Source organism: Pithys albifrons, chromosome 4 (assembly GCF_047495875.1).
Source record: "Pithys albifrons albifrons isolate INPA30051 chromosome 4, PitAlb_v1, whole genome shotgun sequence".
NCBI classification, from domain to species: Eukaryota; Metazoa; Chordata; class Aves; order Passeriformes; family Thamnophilidae; genus Pithys; species Pithys albifrons.
The window spans coordinates 62,617,098-62,639,499 of record NC_092461.1 but is presented as its reverse complement, the minus strand read 5'-3'; the positions used below and the strand labels follow the sequence as shown (position 1 = coordinate 62,639,499).

Below are 22,402 nucleotides of genomic sequence, written 5' to 3'. Positions count from 1 at the left end.
ATATTCCACTGAAAGATATGCAATGCATTTCAAATATGATATGAAAAAAGAAACCTCTCTTCCAGAATTTTAAAAATACATGAGCTAAATATTTAGCTAAACACCTCTCATTCTAAGAAAGTCTCAGACTAAAGGAACAAAATTTTCAGCCAGTTGTTACTCAGATGTTTGTTGCAGCTGCCTCTTCCATGGTTCAGATGCTGGGTGGGGTTTCACCCATGTGACTGTAGGCTGATACCCCCAGGTGTTTCTGAGAGCCACCTGCTCCCCGGCTGCCCTGGCTGTCCCACTCCAGCCCATGAAACCTGGCAGACACAGACAAGCGGCAGACCTGGGACAAACCTGGCCCTGCCAATGATGGTGAGGGAGTTTTATGTCTGAACAGTTGATCCATGCCCTAGTCACAAACCCTCAAACACAGCACCAGGGAAGCACAGCTGCACACACACACAGCACAGGGAAAGGAGCAGTGCAAAGACTTCCATCCAGGCAGCATGCCACAAGAAAGCAAGTCTGTTGACAAAATCTAAGACAGCCTTCAGAGAAAACATCCTCTAGACCCAATTCAAGGTAACATTAACGTAGCACTGCAGTGCTAAGTTAATGGTTGGGGTTGATGATCTTAAAGGTCTTTTCCACTCTAAAGGGTTCCATGACTCTCTGCACCAGACATGTAAGCTCTGACCTCAGAACTAACAGTGTTCAGCTGGGGAGTCCCAGAAACAAAGTGTTAAAAAGGGGAAAATCCAAATGTTGCTGTTCAGCTTTCTTCTTGTGACACAATTATCAAACACTTTAATCCAGTACTTTTGATTTCTTCCTTGGAAAAAGTATGGCCTAATTACCCTGACATGTAAAATTAGTAATGTGCAATTAAGACTATTTCAATCACACAAAATCTGCAGTAACAGGCAATTAGCATGATACAACAATATATTAACTGCAACGTGATATGGAAGTTTGCTCTTAAAATGGAACAATAAAGTTGCTCATACAGATAACTATTCAGAGAAGAGATGACACAGAGGTACCTAAACACAGGCAATCTCTAAAGAGAACAAAAGTTTATAGGTTGCAACTCAAAATGGATTGCACAAAGAGCAAATCATCAGAGATCATCCTTTTATTAACACATACTGCTGAAACTCATCAGGAAAATATAAAATGTCAAAATGGGAAAGCCTGAAGCTTACTTGTATTTTCCACCCAAGAATGAATGGTATTCAAAATGAATAAAAATTGAAAATTAAAGAGCAAAATGCATCTCAAAATGTTAAGCTATGCAAAAAAGTATATGCTGATGAGTAAATATTTTTCCACCAAAAGCAGTTTTGCCATCAAACATAGATTTAATAAAAAAGCTACCTGTTTCAAACTGTTTTCACCATGGAAAAAAGTTTATTTTTTCCCTAATTGGTTTGGTGACTTGAGAAATGTTTAATAAATTACATGTGATTCCATTATTTCAGATTACTTAAATAAATGTGGTACAAAAATCCCACAAGGACTCATTATCTGTTTAAAAATGAAAAAGCTTTGCTGACCAGATCCTGCTCCCACTCAGTATCAGGCGTACCTCATTACTTGCATGGGGAATGTAGCAGTTAGTTGTGATTTATTAACTTTTTGTGAAAGCTTTGCTAAATCTAATGTTCATTAGATGCCAGGTTTGAGAACCACAAGAGCAAGGCAGCAGTAACCTACCACGACTCTGACCCTCATAAGCACAAAAGCATTAGTATTAATTAAACACCTCCAAACCTTCCTTTCTGCTCTGACTGTTCTTGTGTTGAGCTAATTGCTTCCCTCCTCCAGCACATGCTTACCGTGTCTGCCCTGCTGCGGAGCAGCCAACTTCATGTTTTCTAAATGGGATCAACAGCCTGCAGACAGTGACTCTGACTGCTTCAGATCTTTTCAGGGTTCCTCATAAGATAAATGAAATGTTTTATGCAGACTAAGTGATCTTAAAATTTTTCTTCATCTGAAGTTTTTACATTAGGAAATGAGTTAAAATCTCTGTGGTCTTTTTAAAGCAAGTGCAGCAATTAGAAAGATGAATAGGAAGATCTTGATAGCAGCTTACATTACTATTGTGAAACGTGAACATTTTCAGCTGGAGAGAGGGACTCAGTTAATATAAAGATTAAGAAGTACCAAAGAATCTAGGAAATACAAATGACAAATATGTTTATCAAAAAAACCAGCTCTGAACTGATAGCACTGACTTGTGCTCTATTATTACTTGCTTCACAATCCCACGTAAGAGGATTACTGTCTATTTTGGCACTATGTATAACAAGAGTATACAGCACATTACCAAAGAGTTGTATGAAGAGGCTGCCTTATATCGTCACACCCACACATATTCTTCAAGTCAAATCTCCCACAGCAGAAAACCACCAGCTGTCAGTTCCCTGAGCTTCACACCATTTCGTTACTCAAGAATGTTAGGGGGAAAAAGAAAGGAAGCCAAGAAGTCTTTTAAACAGGAGTGCAATACAGCTTAAATTAAGGGCAGAATTGCTGTATCATTTTTCAGCCCCATGCACACAAAAATAACCACGCTGCTCTTCACACTCCATATCCTAATTCAATAAAAAAGCAGAAGATAGCAGTCCTAAGAGCATCCAGAGAGTCTCCAGCAGACTCACAAGGGTTCTGTTACCCTCTCTTCTAATACTATGCTGCTAATTCTTCTAATATCTCCAAACAAGCCATTAAAACTGAGATAAACCCAATGTTAGAAGAGTTTCTTAGCCCAGCAGTATATTTTGGAGAAATCCTAATGCTCAGACCACAAAAATAACTGATCTGAGCATCTTATTAAATTAGACAATGGAAATTTACTACATTCATAATATACGGCACCATTTTTTTCCTGTCAGGCACAATTCAAACATAAAGTAGCTCACTCATAGGTCGATATAAACCTTATGGCTATCAAACTCTTCTACCATGACCACTCAGCAGTCCTCTCACTGTCCAGACCAGTTACATCCACTCCTCCTACAAGAAAATGGTCAACCTTGACCTGGCCACTGGTAAGTGATTTCAGTATGCCAACTTGGTCAGCACATAAGATGTCATTTCTCGCATACCCTGAAACTGTGACATATGATAGATGTCTTCCTCAGTCTTTGTAATACTTAAGAGAAGTATAAATACACAGTGCAAATCTGAGAATTGAAACACAAGAGTTTTCTTGAAAGCATTGCACAACATCAGACCCACAGCAAGATCCTCTTTCTGTAGGATTAAATTTGGAGTGTGGGGATGCACAGGAGGATGAAGAGGGGAATAATGATGAAGGGAGGTTAATTACATATCTATGTGATCATAAACAGTGCTCTTTCACCTTATCCAAATACTTAAAATGTATTACTAATTACCTAAAGGAATCATAGCTGCTCTAATGACAGAGTGTAGGAACTCTAAAAATTATGTTAGTTCATATATTCCTCTATTTTTCTCCAGTAAATTTAATCTCTTACCCTTATTGAGGCTGATTAGACACACATGTACCCAAGGCTTCCGACTCACTGAGTTTAAAAGCTTTTTTCAAGTTCTTTCCTATTAGCTGGCCTGGTCACTATCAGTCAAACAGTTTTACATCGTTTCTTATAGAAGGCTACTCAGTAAGTACAGTAAGTGACCACACCTAAGAAAAATCAATTGCTAACAAACATCGAGTAAGACCAGAACCAAAAGCTAATGAGGAAACATCTTTTTTACACTTCTCCACAGGTTCCAGTCACAAGTAAGTACTCACTCCTAAATGGAGAGGCTACTCTTTGAGAAGTGGTAATCTTCTTTGTCCCAGAGCTTCTGGAGAAGCCATGGAAATAAACACATGGACACTATTGCCTACTTTGCTTCTGCAGTCAAAGAAATTCACACTGGCTAGCTGTATCTTTGACATTATGATCACAATCCCATTAAACTATTCCGTCACTGAGGTCAATGAATATATAGGGCTTCCACGTATCAAAATAGTGCAATTGCTACCTAGGAACTATAATATAGATTACAGCTCTTCCTTCAAGCATTAATTCAGTCTTCAGCTATGCTTCTGGAAAATTATTTACAGTATGGCATTACATTATAACACTGTAGTCTTGAGTTCAGTCTTTTTACTCTCATTGTGTTTAAGGACTAATATTTCTCCAGTAATACACTGCAGGTGTGGTAACAAAGTAAAACCTACTTGTTTCAGACAGCCCCAAAATCCCGTTTCTTTCCCTCAGTTATGCTATTAGCAGAAGGAACACAGTTATCTGAAATTCTTAATTTTAAGCCAATTATATAACTTGCCAGATAAATACCAAAATGGTGTGCATCAGCACGATGCAGACTCAAAAAGCTCATTTGCTATCTATTTCCTACCATGACTGTAAAATTTCCCTAGGGATACCTTCTCTATTCTGTCACTAGACGGCTGTATTAAATCAAGTTGAAACACACTGCCCGTAATATTTACAGAAATTACAGACTCTAATATTATGTAGCAAATTTTTTTACTTTTTGTAAATGGAAGGATTATTATTGAAGCTATTTGCACTCTAGAAGGTTACACTCTCCATTAAATCTCTTTTTGCTCACTGGCATGAAGTAACAAACAGAAACAAAAATTCAGATGAAAAATTACACAGTGAAAAACTATTTTGCTACCTTTTTTTAAAGTCCAGCTACTGAAATGGCAGGGATCAATGGCATGAAGAGGCACACTGAGCAAAAGTAGAAAATGCTGTTCTGGAAGGAAGAAAAGCATAGGCAGAAGCAAAGCTTCTCTGCTCTCTGCATTGTGAAAACTCCCCAGCCTTGTCAGGGACTTTCCTGTACTCCACAGACACAGCAGCATCTTCAGCACCACCAATGGGCTCCACCCTGACAGGTGTCCCCTGACTCAGAGCCTGTTCTGGTTTTGTCCCTTGCAACCTTGGACCACACAAAAGAGGCACTGCCAGTCTCATACTGCTGGCACTAAGCCTCTTTTCCTCCTTCACATTTCCTGTTTTTCCTTCAGCTGAAACTTCCCATCTGAACAGAATCCTCAGGATATTGTGCTCATGAATTTTACATGGCTTTGACCTCTGAGTCTATGAGCTCATCTCTTTGGGACATTTGATGGAAAAGGTAGTGTTTTCCATTGTCTTACACATAGCAAAATCAACTGTGTCAACAGCTCAGCTGAACACAGTAATTTCTCTTTAAGCACAGGGAACGTTTAACACACAGAAACAGCAGATACTATTTTCCAGAGTGCTTCCTTTTAGATATTTGTAGAAGCAAATGAGGCCTGCATGACACATTCAGCTGAGTAATCACAGGTTAGCAGCGCTCACAACTATTTCCCTGTCTACTCTAGGTTATCTGTGTATGTGTATGACCAGACTTCACAAACAAAGATTTGGGCAGGGCTCTCCCCACGTGGGTGTGCCCTTCCAGCCTGTGCAGTGGATTTTTAGGTGAGGCACAGCGTGTGCAGAACTGGCCCCACAGTTTAAGTCCTAAGGTCCATTTGCCACAGCCGAGCGAGCTTGGACAGTGACAGTGAAGTCCTCGGGACTATCACAGCACCCGGTACTGACTGGGGCTGACCCTGCTGAGCATCCAAGATCTGACAGGATGGGATGGCAGGGAGGCATTGAACTGCCAGGGGACGGTCCCTACTGAAACTCAAACTCAGGTCCTTGGGATTCAGAGGCCAGAGTGCTCTCCTTTACACCACTGGACCACCTCTCTAGGTTATCTACAAAAATGCATTACTTAAAATGACTTCTGGGAAGGTCAGGTATTCAGATTTTGATCTAATCAGAGACTGAAAAAAGGAGAAGTAGGAACCAAGGTGTGATTGAAGCACTCGGCTTCAGGAGCACACCTGCACCTCTGAGTGCCTACCTGACACCTTACGTCAAGAGCTGTGAACAAATCGATGACAGACACAGGAGTAAACTACAACCTGAGTACAAAACAGCAAATCAGAAGGTATCAGAAGATACACTCAGCTAATACATGGATTATCTGAAACACTCTTGACTCTAGAGGATAGCTTATTTTATACAGAAAGAAAAGGGTAGAATCACGGGACAACCCCTCCAGGATGTAATTTTTGTCACTTCAAAGAAGTTGATTGAAAACAGACAGATAAATAAGGAAAACAGTCACTAATTTACAAAAGCTTTCTAAATTCAAACAACTGAAGAGCTGGTAGCTGGTTTCAGAGCAGCACTGGATTTTAAGAAAATCAATGCTGAGTCACTCTTAAGGATTTCATTCTAATCCAGTAAACATCAAAGGTAGATAGGGTAACCATCAGACTGAGGTCCTATTGTGCATGGTAGAACGCAAGTAAAGCGTTCACATCAATATAAGCAATGACGAAAGTGGGAACACTCAAAAAATATCCTGGCAAGCTCATGGAAAGGAAGCAGGCTGATGAAAAGGAACCTATATTGAAAATGGGGAAGAGAATTAAAAAAGGAACAGCACAGGACCACATAATTAGTTGACACACAGATTTGCTTTGGAAATACTTTATATGACACAGTTCATGCTTATTTTTCTTTGAATATTTTCATATCTGCTTGTTCAAATTACAGCAAAAAATATATATAATTTTTTCTGACTGTACCTCCTCCAAACTCACCATAAAATGTAATTCGTACCAGACCACAATGTTTGTCCCTAGCAAACCTGTCTTTGCTGCCAAGTAAGCTGTTACCCACATGAGAGTTAACGCTTCCAGATTAAACTATCGGGTCCAACAGCAGCATAAAATAGCACTCTAGTTTCTATGTTCACACTTCCTTATTTCTCAGGTAAGAACAAGCTCCTTGCAGTAGAAGAGAAGTGGAAAGACCCTAGTTCATTAGCTATCCCATTAATGCTGTGCAGTGTGTCTGAATTTCTGGCCTTGTGACAGTATAACAGATGCCCAAACTCCAACTGTTCAGGAGCAAAGCACGACAGGGCCCATACATCTCCAAGCTGCCAGGCACTGATATACTCATTTCCATCATAGGAAACGTCCTATTTTTTTCTGGGCACTTGGAGGAGTTAGGGTATGGATTTGGTTGACTCAGGTGAAATGAGCCTGCATGCCCACTGCAGAGTTGTCTGCTGTCATAAGTTTGCTAGCTCCAGCCCACATGCGCAGATTGCCCAACCAAGTAGTGAAAGCACCATGGTGCTTGAATAAAAGCATGGACACAAGGAATCAGAATGCCAACAGAGCTGTTTGCTCCCTGTGCAGAGCCCTTACTTCTAGAGGTTCCCTGGGGAAAACGTCACGCTCTTCCAGCTGCTCTGTTTCAGCACTCTACAATTACAGCTCTAATGAGTCCCACCATCGCTGTAGCTGCTGAGGGGGTTGCAGACTCCCTTGGACCTGGAGCTCAAATTCTTACAGCTCTGGTGATGATTCACAGGAAGGCAGGTGGTGGCTTGCCCTGCCCTCAGAGTCCATGTGACATTGCCCCATCCATCAGCAGCCAAGTCACTCACTTTGTGCCTTGCAGTTGAGAGAGGCAGCAACTGCCAGAGGCGATGGGATGAAGTGTGTGCCATTTTTACATGGTAACTTCTCAACTGTTTTCAAAATAGATGGGAAAGGCATGTAAAAACAAAAAAAAAAAGGAAAATTGAGTTCATTTTTTCACACGAAACAATGGTTTTAAAAGTGCTATCAGGATTAAAAAGACTAAATAGGATTAAAAAGAGAGCATGAAACTTAAGAGTCTAATATGATTGAGTTACTTTTCCATTCCTTAAAATATATGGATGAATTCCATTCATCTATTGTAAAAATCAGAATTTTTAGATGCTGGCCTTCGGGATGGAACAGCAGGTCGAGACTCATTTAAATAATTGCCTGTGTTCCCTGTACAGCCAAGACAGAAACTTATGTATTCTTGAATGACAACAGAGAGAAGTCCAGTCTCCTCTCTTTTGACTGAATAAGCACTTCCACAGCATTAAGTGCTCCCATGTGAGGCGGCCACTGAATGAAAGTTAAGGGAAAAGGGATCAAACACAAAGCATCTTTAATCCACCTGCAACAGTAGTTACAGTGACTCTTTAGAAAACAAGTCAGGGTATCCAGCAAACAGCTAAAGTTTCTAGCCTCCAGGTAATCAGACACTAGATCCCAAGCCTTCACTTCCTGGCAGAAGGTACAAACAAGCTGTTACTTAAAGGCCACTTTCATGTCTAGGTTTCCAAGCTGCTCCGGGACCGCAGCAGGTGGAGACACTTGTCTGCCCAAACCAGCCCTGCAGCAGAGCTCAACAGAGAAGGGAGCTGCTCTCCAAGAAAACACCATTCTCAAACTCAAGCAGGTGAAAAGGGCACTGTCAGCCTCAGAAACAAGATGCTAACAATTCTGACAAATGCTCAGCAAGGAAAACAATTGGGCCTGGGACTTTGAGTTTCAGAATCCTAGATCCAACCTAGTTTTTGTCCTTTAATATAAAAGGAAAGAGACTAACTATCAGGGAAGTGTGTGCCTAAGTCTCTTCTTGCTCCTAAGAAGGGCAAGCGCATATTGCCACTTATTGCTAGTGATACTTTGTCAATACAGCTGCTTCTGAATAATGGCAAGCTCATGGCAAGGACGCAACAGGAGAGATGCAGAAAGTATCCTTAAGGGATGCAACACTGGCAGAGCAAGTGAAGGCATATCACTCATAACATTAAATTCCACAGGGAGAAAACTTCAGAGGAACAGCTGCCCCCACCTCTGATGGAACTCACTGTATGTACACATCAACAAAAGAAAAGCCACCCTCTCTAAATTCTTAGGAAAACTATATCTAGGATTAGAATATGAAAAAAAATATCAGCCCACCCCTGGAGTAGGAAAGTAAAGCGGAGAATAAAGATTAAAATTTATCTTTTATCTATTTCCTCAGCTATAGGAAAGGGCAATAAAACTGCAGTGCTACTTGAAGTAATTACTAGGAACTGTGCCTGCTGCCTGATCAGCATTTTAACAGATGTTACAGAAGGTCAGAGAAGCACAATACTGTACTTTCTGAGTGCTAAATCATCTCTGTGAGAAAGCAGTATCATTCACATGCAGTCACTTCACCTGCATCCCAAGATGCTCCTTACACCCAGACGAGTGCACAGTGAGCTCAGTCTTATGCTAGGAATGCCCAGCTGAATGTGCAAACAAATAAAACATATGTTTGTAGAAAAAAGAACTGCTGATGGATCAAGTCTTTGTTTCTGGATAAAACAAGATGTGGCCTTTGCTCAGATAAACTAAAATTTGAGAAATAAGCTCAGTACACCTTCCCTTTACAAGAAAAATAAAGCAAGCAATAAAAAATACTGATGAACATGCCCTTTTGCTTCCATATTTGATTCATAAAAGCCTGCCTCTTCACAGGCATGCTGCAAAAATTAATGTAGTATTTCTGTACGGTTTACCAAATATAGGGATCAATGCTGAGAAAACCCTGCAGGAAACTAGCCTTTTTGGATATCAGGAAGCAGGCAGCATATTTCATATAAACCACAAATGGTCATGGGCTGATTGGTGAGAATAAAATTAAATGCTGGTCAGCTGTTTCACTGCTTCTAGATGTTCAGTTAGAAAGTTGATCCTGTCTTGGAAAACCTCAGTGATCTTATAGTATCCATACTGAGCACCTGATGCCTTCATCAGGCTCCAGTTCCTATCGTCCAGTGACATCCATAACCCCAGAAGTGGCCAGACCAAAACGAATCAATCAAAGCAGCACAAAACTCCAGTGTTTCCTGTGCCATCATCCAAGCAATGGCATGTTACAGAGATCTAGCTTGTTCAGCAGCTGGACTCTGTCCTGGGGCCCTGCAGGCAGAGGTGGTGGGTTTCCAATGGAGTATGTGAAGCTATTCCTCTTACCCTCTACTTCTGAGATGTGGATATAGGGGTTGATTTCACCAGAAATACAATAAATACAATCACCATAACACATATATAAAGACTTTGGGGAAGTTTGTAAAAGACGTGAGAAATGCACAGAGCATCCATCTGTAAAACGCTCCTAAGAAGGTGTTTTCCAAACAGAATACAGTCACAGTGAAATGGTTTACCTAATGCTAGAAACAGCAACCCACAAATGATCCTCAGAAAACAAATCATGAGTCTAAAATACTTTTGAAACTAGCCCAAATATTTATTCTTTTTCCAGGTTAGGAAATTATTTTACTTCCCTGGCTCTCAAGCCATAATCTGTACCAAGCCCATTTTCACAGGTTTATCCAATTTTTCAGCCTTCTCTCATAAAGCCTTTATCTCTGCATTTTATAATTACAGTTTGTTCCCAAAACTATACACAGTGCGTATGAAAATAAAACTGACTTAGACACTTTTCTCATATCATATCCTAACCAGCCTATAGTATCCTGGAAACTGAAATAAAACACCCTTAGTACAATGACCAATTCATACACTAGTCATTCTGGGGGAGTATTGGTGAAAGCCACTCCTGAATGCTAGAGTATTTTCATTAATACAGTATTTCTGTAAAACCTAATATTGCCTTTCTATGTAAGAACTTTTGAGGCAAATTCCTTTTTTATTACAATATCTCCTTGCAAGAGAAGAAAAATACTTTAAAATTATTCATGTAACATAATGCCACTAATAAAACTTCTAAGTGCCACGCAACTGTAAGGAAATGCTTTTAAAAATCCTGATATAAGCACATGGTAAACTCACATTCAAGACAAATTATTGGTGCCCTATAGAAAAAACGCAGAGTGTTCAGAAAAAACACTGTTTTAAGGTAGAATTTGACAAGTAGCAGAAACACCTTCACGACAAGACTCATGAAGTCCAATTCAACTCCAAATTGAACTGCAACTAATTTAATTGAATAAATAATTAGGAGAAACTGCACACGGGCAGATGACAACAGACATGCCACAGTACAGCTGAGCACAGAAGGGAGAGACTTTGGAGAAGACAAAGAGCACTTAGTAATTGCCCAGTTTTCACATAAAGTGTGTAACTTCCCTTTTGGAATATTTGTGACTAAGGCACCTATTATAACCACGATTTGTTTCCAAGCTCAATATCATACATTTTCTCAAAGTTAATATCAGGGCATCAAAGTACCATCAGGTTTAAGAGGTAGGAGGACCCGGAGGTGGCAGTACCTTCACAGGGAAGAAACATCTCATGGAGAGCTCACACACTGCTAATGCAGGCAGCACAAATACACAGCCCTGCTTGGCACCTTTGTCCTACTAAAAACAACATAGCACCTTGTAAACTGGCACCATGCCACTCTGACAGACGGACTTCAGTGCTGGCAGCCAAGAGACTATGTATAAGCATCAAATACGTTTTTTGAGAGCAGGACTTCCAGCCAGGAATGTTAAAACAGCTGTCCACATTGAGCTTGCATGCCTACACTTAAGAGGATATGCTACTGCCACTCAAGCCCTGAGCAGGATTAACTGGGAAAATAAATAAGATAGCTTCCACAGCCACATAAGGTGAGTTTTTGTAGAGTCAGGATTAATGATACTCAGGGGGGCTTCACGGACCTACTATTAGTGGGTATACTTGCAGGGTCAAAAAGACCTTCAGTTCTGTGGCTCAGTGAAACTTTCATGAGGTGTATTCTTATATACATTTATTTTTCTTCGTAAGAAAAATTTAGAATGCAATACCATCATGATTATGAACAAACAGGTTACTGACCTTCTGTTTTGTGTTAGAGAGTACTTATTTTATGAATTAACTGTCCTCACTCAGACACTTGTATCTGTGTGACTGGCATCTGTTTCACTGGGCTTTCTTCTCTTTTCAAAACTTCAGCTCCCAGTGGCCCACTCCAAGACCTTTTGTTAGCTCAGACCTACACGCATATATACATTTTACATCTGACATCACTTGCATAGTTTTCCCCGGTAATGAAATCACACCGCCTGGAGAAACAGGCATTGCATAACGCAGGATGTGAAGTGGCTGGCCTGCAGAGCCATGCCCTGGCCGAGTCTATCCCATCCCTGCGCCTGACTGAGCTGTCTGCTGCCCACAAATCCCTCTCCTCTAGGACATGAAACATTCCAAACCACTGAGAAGTTCCAACAAAAACATGTTTGCTCACATGAAGGTACAGTGCTCTTTTCCCTTTTCCCCCATGAATTGAGAGTTTACTCCTGCCCTAAGTCTAAACTGAGGCAAATATTCAAACATTAAAAAGTTAAAAGTTTCCTCAGAATTCCACACTATTTAAAAAATACCAAGATTTCCAACCGCAGGCAACATTGCTTCTAGCCCTGAGTAGCTTAAAGACTAAAAGGAGGTGATGGTACATTTTATTCAATGTTTAAACATGCTCTGTGTTCATTTTAATTCTCCCTATGGCCAAAATCAAACCAGAGGCATAAATTTTTCAAGTATGCTGTAAGTGGATAACTCATCTTTACTTTTCTGAATCACTAAAAATGAACTTTGACTCTACAAGGGTACTCTCAGTATAGATCAAAGCTGCCTTCCATGCCTGACAGGTACGGCGTCACATACAATCTACCAACAGCTGCTGGTGTCTTTTACCTTTGTTAACTTTAAGGCTAATCTTTGCTGCAATTAAAAAGTTACCCAAGTCACTTCATTAGGATTTCCTGTGCTAGAAGCATGTCAGTGGTAGGCATCATTTCTCTGGCACAGTGAGGACTTCCCCCCACTGATCTTGCTTCCCCCTTTGGTGAAGATTTCCTCCCCTCACACCGTTCATCTCTTTTATCCTTCATTCCTTACCTATAGCCTTTCCTTTTTTTTTCCATGTTTTTGAGGACTGTGTGAAATCACCTACTTGCAAAAGTTTCAGTCCCCTCCTCTGTGCTGTTCCAAACTACCATCACTAACCTCAGTAACGAAATACTTTGCTTTTTCATACTGCCAATAAAGTTGATGCTAGGTTAATCTAAATTTCCACACCACTTAACCTTTCTCAGAGGGGAGGAGAGAGAGAAAACACTTTGTCAAATACTTCATCAGGCAGGTTACCAATGCTGTGAATACCTCTCCTTCCCTTCAAAAACCCGTAGTGCTTTCTCAAGACACTGCACATAGAACGTGCATGGCTTTAAAACAGTTCAGGGAGCAATCAAATTGCCAAATAACAGGTGAAAAGGAATAAAAATACTGACCTGGACCACTACTTTAGCTTATTACAGTAGTCACATACACACACACACCCTGAGCGTATTACTTTCATGCGTGACCATTTTATATGGAATTACTATCTCCAAAGCTAGCTTAAAGCCAAAGTAAATTGCACTGCAAATGGTAATGCTGAGCATCCAAAACCCCTTGGTAGCTCTCTCAACCCCATAAGTGCCTCTCCTTATTTGAAAAGAATTTGAAGGGATACATGAGGCTCATTTCTTACAGAATCATGTAAGATACCAATACGAAGTCAGAGAGCAGGCAATCTTATTACGTATACATAAACACATACATATGTACACAGTACATATACACAAACTATCAAAAATGTATGATGCTCACTATCGTGATCAAACTCTATCAATAAAGTTTAGTATCCAACTATCTGAGATACCCCTTCTTCCCATCACAGAGCGACTATCAGGAAGAACTGCCAGCACCTGTCAAAAGCCATGTGTCAGACTGGACTCTCACTCAGTTTCGGCCCTTCAACTCCCCTAACCTAACCCTGAAGGTTTTACTTGCTAATTTAACAACCGATTTTTAACTCTTTGCGAGATGCCAGATGATGTATCAATGACAGTCAAAATTCATTGCTAGTTAAAGACAAATAAATGCTGGAAAAGTAAAACGAAGCATGCCAAGAATCTCTCAAAGTGCTGGATGAACATTAACATTACAGAGACCTCAGACGAAAGGCATGGTAAGCAAAACTTAAAATTTACAGCTTCTGTGTTAGTAGAGAGAAACTTGAAGGAGCACAGCAAATTTTCACACTCCTTTCTGAAACAGTCACTGGCTAATGCCAAGTGCTGAAAAGCATTAGGGAAACCGACTTTCTCTGCTCTCCCATTCCTCGTGCAGGAGGATGTGAGTACAGCCACTTTTACGCACACGACATTAGCTTCACCTGTTACTACTGTTCACCACTTCACAAAACATTTTGAAAGAGGAAACCATGGCAACTTTACTTCAAAAGTTCACTTCAGAAAGAAAGCTTAACACAGATGTTTTTCAGCAGGACCAGGGCAGAAGTACCTGTAACTGGTCCCTCAGGGAGATCTGGGGTTCAGCATTCGATGTACCGTGGTACTCAGATGCCTTACCTAGGTAAAGCGAGGCGTTTTCCTTCTTGACATTGTCATCTAAGTAGGTTGGTCCCAAGGTATAGATGGGTGTCGAGCCCATGCCAATGAGGATCTGGGCACAAATGAATAAAGCTACATAGAGAGAGTGGTCATTTCCACCAGAGTCCTTGAAACAGGCCGGCGATTCCCACTGCTCTTTGGCGGTGCCATTGCCAGCTACGCACAAGCCCTCGTTACTGACGGAGGAGTTCAGTTCCTGGATCTGGTACGGCGGAGAGATGAAGTGAGGTAAGGAGAAGAGCGAAGCCCCCAGGGCGATGAAAAGTCCCCCTACAGCCAGCCAGAGAGGCCTCCGCCCACGCCCCCCGAAGTAGCTGATGAAGACCACCACCACCAGGCTCCCGATGTCGAAGCAGCTGACCAGCAGCCCCGACTCTGAACTCTTGAGGCTGTATCTCCGCTCGATGGTGGTGATGACGCTGCTCAGGTAGCCTGAGACCATGAGGGACTGGATGAAAGTCAGGAAGCACATGCACACCAAGAAGAAGCGCGAGTCCGCCAGCACTGCCCGCAGGCACTCCCTGCCCGGGGGCCCCGCCAACAGCAGCGCCGGCGGCGGCGGCAGCAGGAGCAGCCGGGGGGCCGGGGACCCCCCTCGGCCGGGCACCGCCGGCTGGCCGCGCTCCGTCCTCCGGGGAAAGCTCTCGCTGCCGGCGACGGGGGGCCGAGAAGCCCCGGCGGCAGCAGCGCCCCTGTCCCGCTCCGGCTCGGGAGCGGGTCCCGTGGCGGGGCCGGGGCCGCCGCCGCCGCCCCCGGCCGCCAGGGGGGAGCCGAGCGCGGGCAGACTGCGGCACCGCGGCGCCTCCGCCCGGCCCCCCACGACCGGCCGCTCCGCCCCGGGGCGCCGCTGCGCCGGGGTGCCCGCCGAGGCCATGCTGGGTCCAGCGGCGGCCTCAGAGGAGCCCGGCCGGCTCCATCGCCGCCGTGCGTCGAGCGCGCCGAGGGGCCCGGCGGGAGCGCAGCATAGCGCGGAGGGGAGGAGAGAGGGTAGTGGGTGGCCCTAGCCGCGGCCGCCGGCCGGCCCGCCGCACGTGTCAGCCGAAGTCCTTTGTGGCTCCATCCACCCTCAGTCTCGCTCGAGGGGCCGCCCGCCCGCCGGGGCGTCTGGGCTGCCGGCGGCTCCCGCTCCCCGGAGCCGCATGCCCACGGCGCCGCGCTCAGCAGCCGCCCGCCGGGGCCCCGCCGACAGCCCGCCTGCCGCGGGGCAGCGCCGCCCGCTCCGCCGCCCGCATCCTCCTCTCCTCGCCGCCGACGCCGGTGACAGAGCTCCGGGGTGTTGCTGCCGATCTGCAGGGCAGAGAGCAAGCACGGGAGGTCAGCGGCCCCGGCCTCGGCTGCCACGTCCCTCCCCGCCGCCCCGGCCTCTGCCCGCCCGACCCCGCAGTCTGCCTGGAGCTCTGGGAGCGCCCGCTGTCCCCGTCCCCGCGAGGGCTGGCTTACGGCAGCGCCCGGGGAACCGCGCGTCCTTGGGGACGGCACATGGATTTACATAAGAGCCGGGGTGGCCTCGGCCAGAGCAGGACCCTTTTATTTGGCGCCGGATGCGACAGCCAAAGGTCGCCGTGCCAAGCCTTTAATTTTCCAGCCTAAAAATAAATGCGCTGAAATAAACACTCCGCTACAACTCGGCGGCCCGAGGAGCGGCGGCGGGTGGAGGGAAGGGAACAAAGCCGGAGCCGGGCAGCGGCTGCGGGCACGCCGGGAGCCGGTACCCGGGCAGCGATCCCGCCGCCGCAGCTCCCGCGGGTGCCCCCCGTGCCCGCGGACACCCAGGACGGCCGAACGCGGAGCTCTGCCCAGACATCCCTACCCCGGCAGCGGAACACGCCTATTGCCTCCTTTGTCCGCTTTTGTCTCCCCGCCTGCTCCTGCTCGCTGCGGCCGCGCGGAGGGGCGGGCGGGGGAGGCAGCGGCACCCGGGCAACCGCGCCCCGGCGGCGGATCTCGCCCCGACCCCCGGCGGCCGGGCAGCGGCCGGGCGGCAGAGCCGGCAGGGCGCACCGCGCTCTCTCCTCTCGGCTGCCGCGAAGGGAAACGACGGAGCTACTCACCGACCGTTCGGCACGGACAGGGGGGCGGCCGGCACGGGCCCTGCGCCCCCGCCCCGCCTGTCACCCAACGCCGGGTCCCCCGCGGCCGCCTCCGCCTCCCCGGGCGGCGCGGCGGAGCGCAGGCGCGCCCGCGGCAGCCGCCGGGCCGGGCGATGATGCCGCCGGGCGCTGCCATGCCGTCCGACCTCCCCGCGACCCGCACCGGCAGGGCAGAACGGCGGCCCGCAGTAAAGCGAACTACAGCCCCTCTCCACAGCGTTCCGAGCCCTCGCGGGAGAGTGAGCCCCGGCCTTGGGGGCTGCCTTGGCTCACCCCTGGAACTGCTGAGTGCTGCAACTCGACCCCCAGGGTTAAGAAAGTCCGCGGAGCGCCACTGTTGCCAGCCCGGGCGATGTTTAGGATGTTGAGGATGGTAGTGCATCGCCTGGTGTAAAAAGCAATGAAATATTCGAAAGACGGGGCCTCAAGTACAGTGGCTGCTGAAAAGTGAGAAAGAACCAAGGGATTATTTTTTTAATTTTTTATTTTAAGAAAAATAGCCAGACCACCTGATGATCCTTTTTGCCCAGGGTCTTCTCTCCAGTGTTAACCATCTCCAAAAGTGAGAAGCATATGTGAAACCAGGGAAAAGTAGCTTGGGGTTTACTCCTCATATTTTCCTCCTAATCCCCTTCTCTCGGTATGTGGAGTGTCTGAAATTGCACTGGTTTGTTTTCCTCTCAAGTCCCTGTTTTTAAAGCCCTAGGTAGTCGGTCCTGCAAACTATTATATTTGTTGTGGCTTGATAAAGGGTGAACTATTGAGATAGTCTTCTTTTTGCCCAAAGTTTTTCCATAAAATAATATCAAGAAATACACCAAATAAGTATATTCTACACATTTCTGAATAGCTTAGTGCTTTTCTGGCAATGTAGAGGATTTAATTTTGTTTCCTCCCCTTAAAAAACGTTTAAGACTAACTCACCACATTTGCTTACTTATTTATAGTCTTCATCAATAAGATAGTTTCACAGGATACCATTTTCAAATTTTATCAACCTATTAGCAAAAAGTATTTTGATACCTCTTTGTACTTGCTTGTAACTCAATCGGGTCAAACTCAACACAGCCAAAACAATTGCTTTTTTTTCTTTGGTTTTCAACCACAGTTCTCCTGTGGATAAGGTACCTCAAGTGTTGTGTTTGTCTAGGCCTGTAGTTTTAGTATTCTCCTCAATTCAGTTAGGTTTTCAAAGGTTCTTGAAAAGCTTATCTCAATGATCCTTTCTTTCTACATAAGGTCCCCAACATAGTTTCTTCTGTCTCATCATCCCACAGCTTGTTTTTACTGCAGCTCCTCTCTGCTTCTCTTCCACTGTTGATCCCCCATGGCTGCAGCTTTCTTCACTGCAGCTCTGGCACTCACCTCAGTGCTCAGTAAGCTGAATAAACTCACTGAGACAGCAGAAAACCAATCCAAGGGGAAAAAAAAGAAACAAAAAACAAAATGTGTTTTGCTGGTTATAGGAGCTGATTCACTTCACCAAGGATATGAGCAGAAGAATTTGAAAAAAAAATAAAAGGAAAAAAAGAAGGGAAGCCCATGGGCAAAGAGGAAGAGAGGATAACGCATTTCAACAAGGACAAGCTCTTAATTCAACTCAGTCACCTCACTAGGCCATCCCTAAGAACATAGTGTAATTCACCTGGTAGGCAGTAACCCGTTAATCTTAAGTAACTTCATTGCACTTGAACTAGTATATGAAACAGTAACTGCAGTATTTAAGTCTAATGTGTATGGCACTTCAGTGCTGGGTTCTGCACAAGTCTTATGAGGTGCAGCTGAGGCAGCTGGGGTTTTTTAGTCTGGAAAAAAGGAGGCTCAGGGGAGACCTTATCACTCCCTATAACTACCTGAAAGGAGGTTATAGCCAGGTGGAAGTGGGTCTCTTCTGAGTAACAAGTGATAGGATGAGAGGAAATGGCGTTCCACCAGGGGAGGTTTAGGCTGGATATTATGATAAAATTCTTCACCAAAAGGATTATCAAGCACTGGAACAGACTGCCCAGGAAAGTGATGGAGTCACCACTCCTGGAGGTATTTAAAAGACATGTAGGCACTTTGGGATGTGGTTTCATGGTGAACTTGGCAGTGCTGGGTTAACAGTTGTACTCAATGATCTTAAAGGTCTTTTCCAACCTCAACAATTCTGTGATTCTATGATTTTTACATCAGCTTTGAAATCTTGTTCTGTGGTGAGGGTTCCTAGTCATTGTTGTATAAAACTGACAATAATTTTCATGAAACTGCAGAATAACAATAAATATACAAAAGCATTCTCCAAAATATAAGGGCACAACATTCCCAGCCTTCACAATATTTGCAAACAGTACAACCCGTAAACAAGTGCAATTTCAATTCTTTCCGCAATGGCAAACCTGTCAACAGATAAAATTGTTCCTAGGACTATGTGAAGATGTTTGTTTTGGGAAGTTACTCCGGCTCACTACAGCTTCTAAAATGCTTGACTTCCCTGCATTGTTTTGGATCTGAATAACAGGTTAGCTGAGCAAAGAGATTATTTGTAGTGTGCAGCTGTTATAAGCATCCAGCACCTTATTTATTATTCTCTTCAATTGACAAGAATACAATAGTACCCAAGTTTACAATAAAATACAAATGCGTAAGATTTATTATGCAAACTTTCTGCTTTTAAAGTTTCGCCATAGTGAATTTAAAATACACCATATCCCTCAAGCACAAAGCAATCAATTGGTGTTGCAGACCAGTTTGTTTATAGCTACTACTACAAAAGAACATAGTACCCATTTTGCTTGATTTGACATGGGCTGACATATTTTTGGTTTATCTGTGTTAATGAAAGATATAAAGTCAGTACTAATGAAAGCCAGGCCCTTCATCTTAAGAGTTTGGAAGTTCGCAGCTGACAACCTCCTTCCTCATGGGCTTCCCCTGCTTTCGTGGTCAGCACTCACATCATGCTGCTCTCAGCTGCTATTCTTCGAGGGACACAACCTCTTGGCAGAGAAATGGTAACCATCAACAGAGAGGAAGAGCAGGACCTTAACTCACAGCTTAGTCTCATAAGCTGATCAGTTTCAGAAGAGAAGGTAACAGAGCTACCAAGGTGCCCACTTTAGATGGTGACAGGTTTGAGGCTTTACATGTCCTTGCTTAGTTCAGGGAGCCGGTCATGCCCCAGTGATATATCTCAGCCTAGTCTATTTCAGGCCACAAAGAGAGGAAAGAACTCAGCTGAAGGGTGGTGTGAGCTTATGGCTCTGCTTTTCCTTCAGTTTTTCACATTTCCAGCCAGGTTTTCCACTTGATGAAATGCCACAGCAATAAATCAGCCATACTGGTCTTTCTTCCCCTTTTCCCTCACACTGATGCCATTTTTGGGCAACAACTGCTCTTCATTCCCAGCCCCATATTAATAAAGCAATAAGCAAAACAGGATGTGCATTAGGAGGCTAATGGGCTTTTGGTCCTCCTAGAGTGAGAGCATTGGGAAGCATAAAGAGAAAGGACAAGAAGTGTCACTCCCCAGGGACCCTCACCAAGGTAGTGTCCTAATGAACTCCCAAGGGCAGCTCATGCTGGGAGAGAACAGCTCATTATTTTTATTTGAGATGTCAGAGCACTTATAACAGCAGATCCTAAACTAAAGAGCTCATTTAGTAAAAGAAATGAGCTTAACCACAGTTGGATACTGTTGAGATATATTGACCTTAACATTTGTCGGTCTCCAGAGAAGAGCTAGCTACAGTTTCATGAATGAAATAAAGAAACTTTGAATGCCATGGAGCTACAAAATAATAGGGTAAAAGGAAAAGAAGAAAAGAAAAAGTCTCAAAAATAATGCTCAAACTTAAAGGTGACAGCTATCAGTATTAAAACTGTACATGTCAGAGAAGAAAAGACTACCTTTTCTCACTGAGGTTATTCTTCTACATTTTAGTCTGCCCTCTGCCATGTGCTCCCATCCAGGGAGCAGCCCCATGATGTGCAGTGGGGCCCGAGCAGTCGGAGTGATGAGTTCAGTTGGCCGTCCAGTGCTCATCAGGCACAGAGAGGTGGTGAACTGGGTTTGCATCAGTGTGGGGGCCCTGGTCAGAAGCAAAAGGTCATAAGGACACCTGCAAAGGGTAGGGCATAGAAGAATCTGGCATCCTAGGCTCATTACAGGGCTGAATCCAGCACCATACCTATAAACATGGGCTCCCAACTGAGTGCCTAGGAGCAGGATAAAGCCTATGCCACCTATATTAGTCATAGTGGTGGTTCTGTAGGGCTTAGTGTTTTATTTCAGAAGATGCTGAGTCTCAGAAGGTAAGTTACAGTGAATCTACTTGTGATAATTTTAACAGTTGTGTTCAAAATTAGACTTTCCTTGTCAAGCAAAAGCCCAATGTTTAAGTGTATCTAAAAAATCTAAGCATGCATCTAAAATGTGGTACTGACTCTCAGTTATTTATGTCCATCTCCTATGCAAGTACACCTAGGAAACCTCTTATTTTGAAGACTAAACTGAAGTGTAATAAGTTTCAGTTTTTATACATGAAGAGGGTAAAGAATAAAATAAAAATTTTAAAAAGGAAGTAAATAAAGCATAAAAGACACAATGAGAAGCTAAAACATGTTTTCTTTTTATACATACCACAAACTTCTGGAGATCATATTGATAAATGTTAAGTGACAAAACAGGAGGTAGGGGTGGGCAGAGACTTTAATTCCCAATCCTGCAACATGTCAGACTGTGCTAGGAATTTGTCTAGTGAGGCAGAGGTAAGGGGGAAAGCAGGAAGCTTTCAGAGGCAGCACAAGACCTTCATATGGGCAGTGTCTCAGGTCTGAGGAAAGCAGTGAGGGCTTCTTCCAGAGAAGGAGAGGAGCCAGACTTTTCCTCCCCTCTGGAGCCAGCCAGGCTGGAACCCCTCACTCAAACACCACAGGCTCTGGGCAGCTTTGAGCCACCACTCATCCTACAGCACAGTGCTGTTAAGTGCTGCACTCTAGCCCCAAGCAGGCAATATCTAAAACCAGATAATCCACAGCTAATCATCAAAGATATCTTTTTTTCCCAGTTATTTACAAGCAAGACACCAGATTATTAAACACCAGGATACTTTGTTAGGAATGTATAAAGGGCTGTGGTAGCCTAGGGGCAATAAGATGAGATATGGTATTTGCAAGACATCTTTAGTGTCTGTAATCGTTTCATAAGACCTACATTTTTTTCCTACTGCCACAGCAGTATCAGGCATTAGGGAGGCTTCAGGTACTCATACAGTTTACATGGGAGAGGAAGAAGTGCCTTTCCACATAATTTCATTCTTTATATTCACATTTTTTCCCCGAAGTCCCAGTTCCTGTACTATATCCTGCTTTTAAAATTATATAAACATTCATCTGAAACTGTGAAAGCATCGTTTGAACCCAGGATCAAAGTCATGAACAAAGACTAAACCAAATTTCCTTCTCCCTCTAATTCACAGAGATCTCATTTCTCAGCATCTGCGACTTTATTTCAATGTCACCTTTTAGCAGCCTTTTGGCAAGAATTCTGTATTTATGTATAAGCTAATGCATTTATGTTTGGCTAATATATGAATTATGACATTAACCATCCTTAAACATTATTCTTTTCTCTAAACTTACATGCCTTTATATGTATTAGTTTTAAATATGAAATGACAAAGTCAAAATACTTTGAAGTAACTGTTTGAATCTGGTTGAATTCTTTGCCCGTAGGCAAATTCAATATTCCATATTCTAAATAGAACATTTGCTCATTGGTTTTTCTCCCCACCTAATCATTAGTTTCTCTCAGGTGAAACACACTGGCAAAATCACAAAATATCAGTGCCACGATAGAAGAAACATGGAAGAATGCCACTGAGTAAAAATATCCTTCCTGAAAGTCAGTACATAGGAACATAAATACATCTGGGAACTTCTGGGTCATCATCCTGGGAGCCCAGTTACCAGGACATGGTAAGCTTTCAGCCTGCCATGGACCACAGTAT

The 22,402-nt window shown here is 43.9% G+C and overlaps 1 protein-coding gene across 2 annotated transcripts in view; it reads right to left on the bottom strand.

Annotated features, from left to right (window-relative positions):
- Window positions 1-15,196, bottom strand: part of SLCO5A1 (solute carrier organic anion transporter family member 5A1) — a 79,260-nt gene extending 64,064 nt beyond the window's left edge. For both annotated transcript variants that reach the window (XM_071554376.1, XM_071554377.1), the window contains exon 1: window positions 14,281-15,196. In XM_071554376.1, coding sequence (XP_071410477.1) covers window positions 14,281-15,196 — 916 coding nt within the window. The remainder of the gene's footprint in view (window positions 1-14,280) is intronic.
- Between the last annotated feature and the right edge of the window lie 7,206 nt (window positions 15,197-22,402).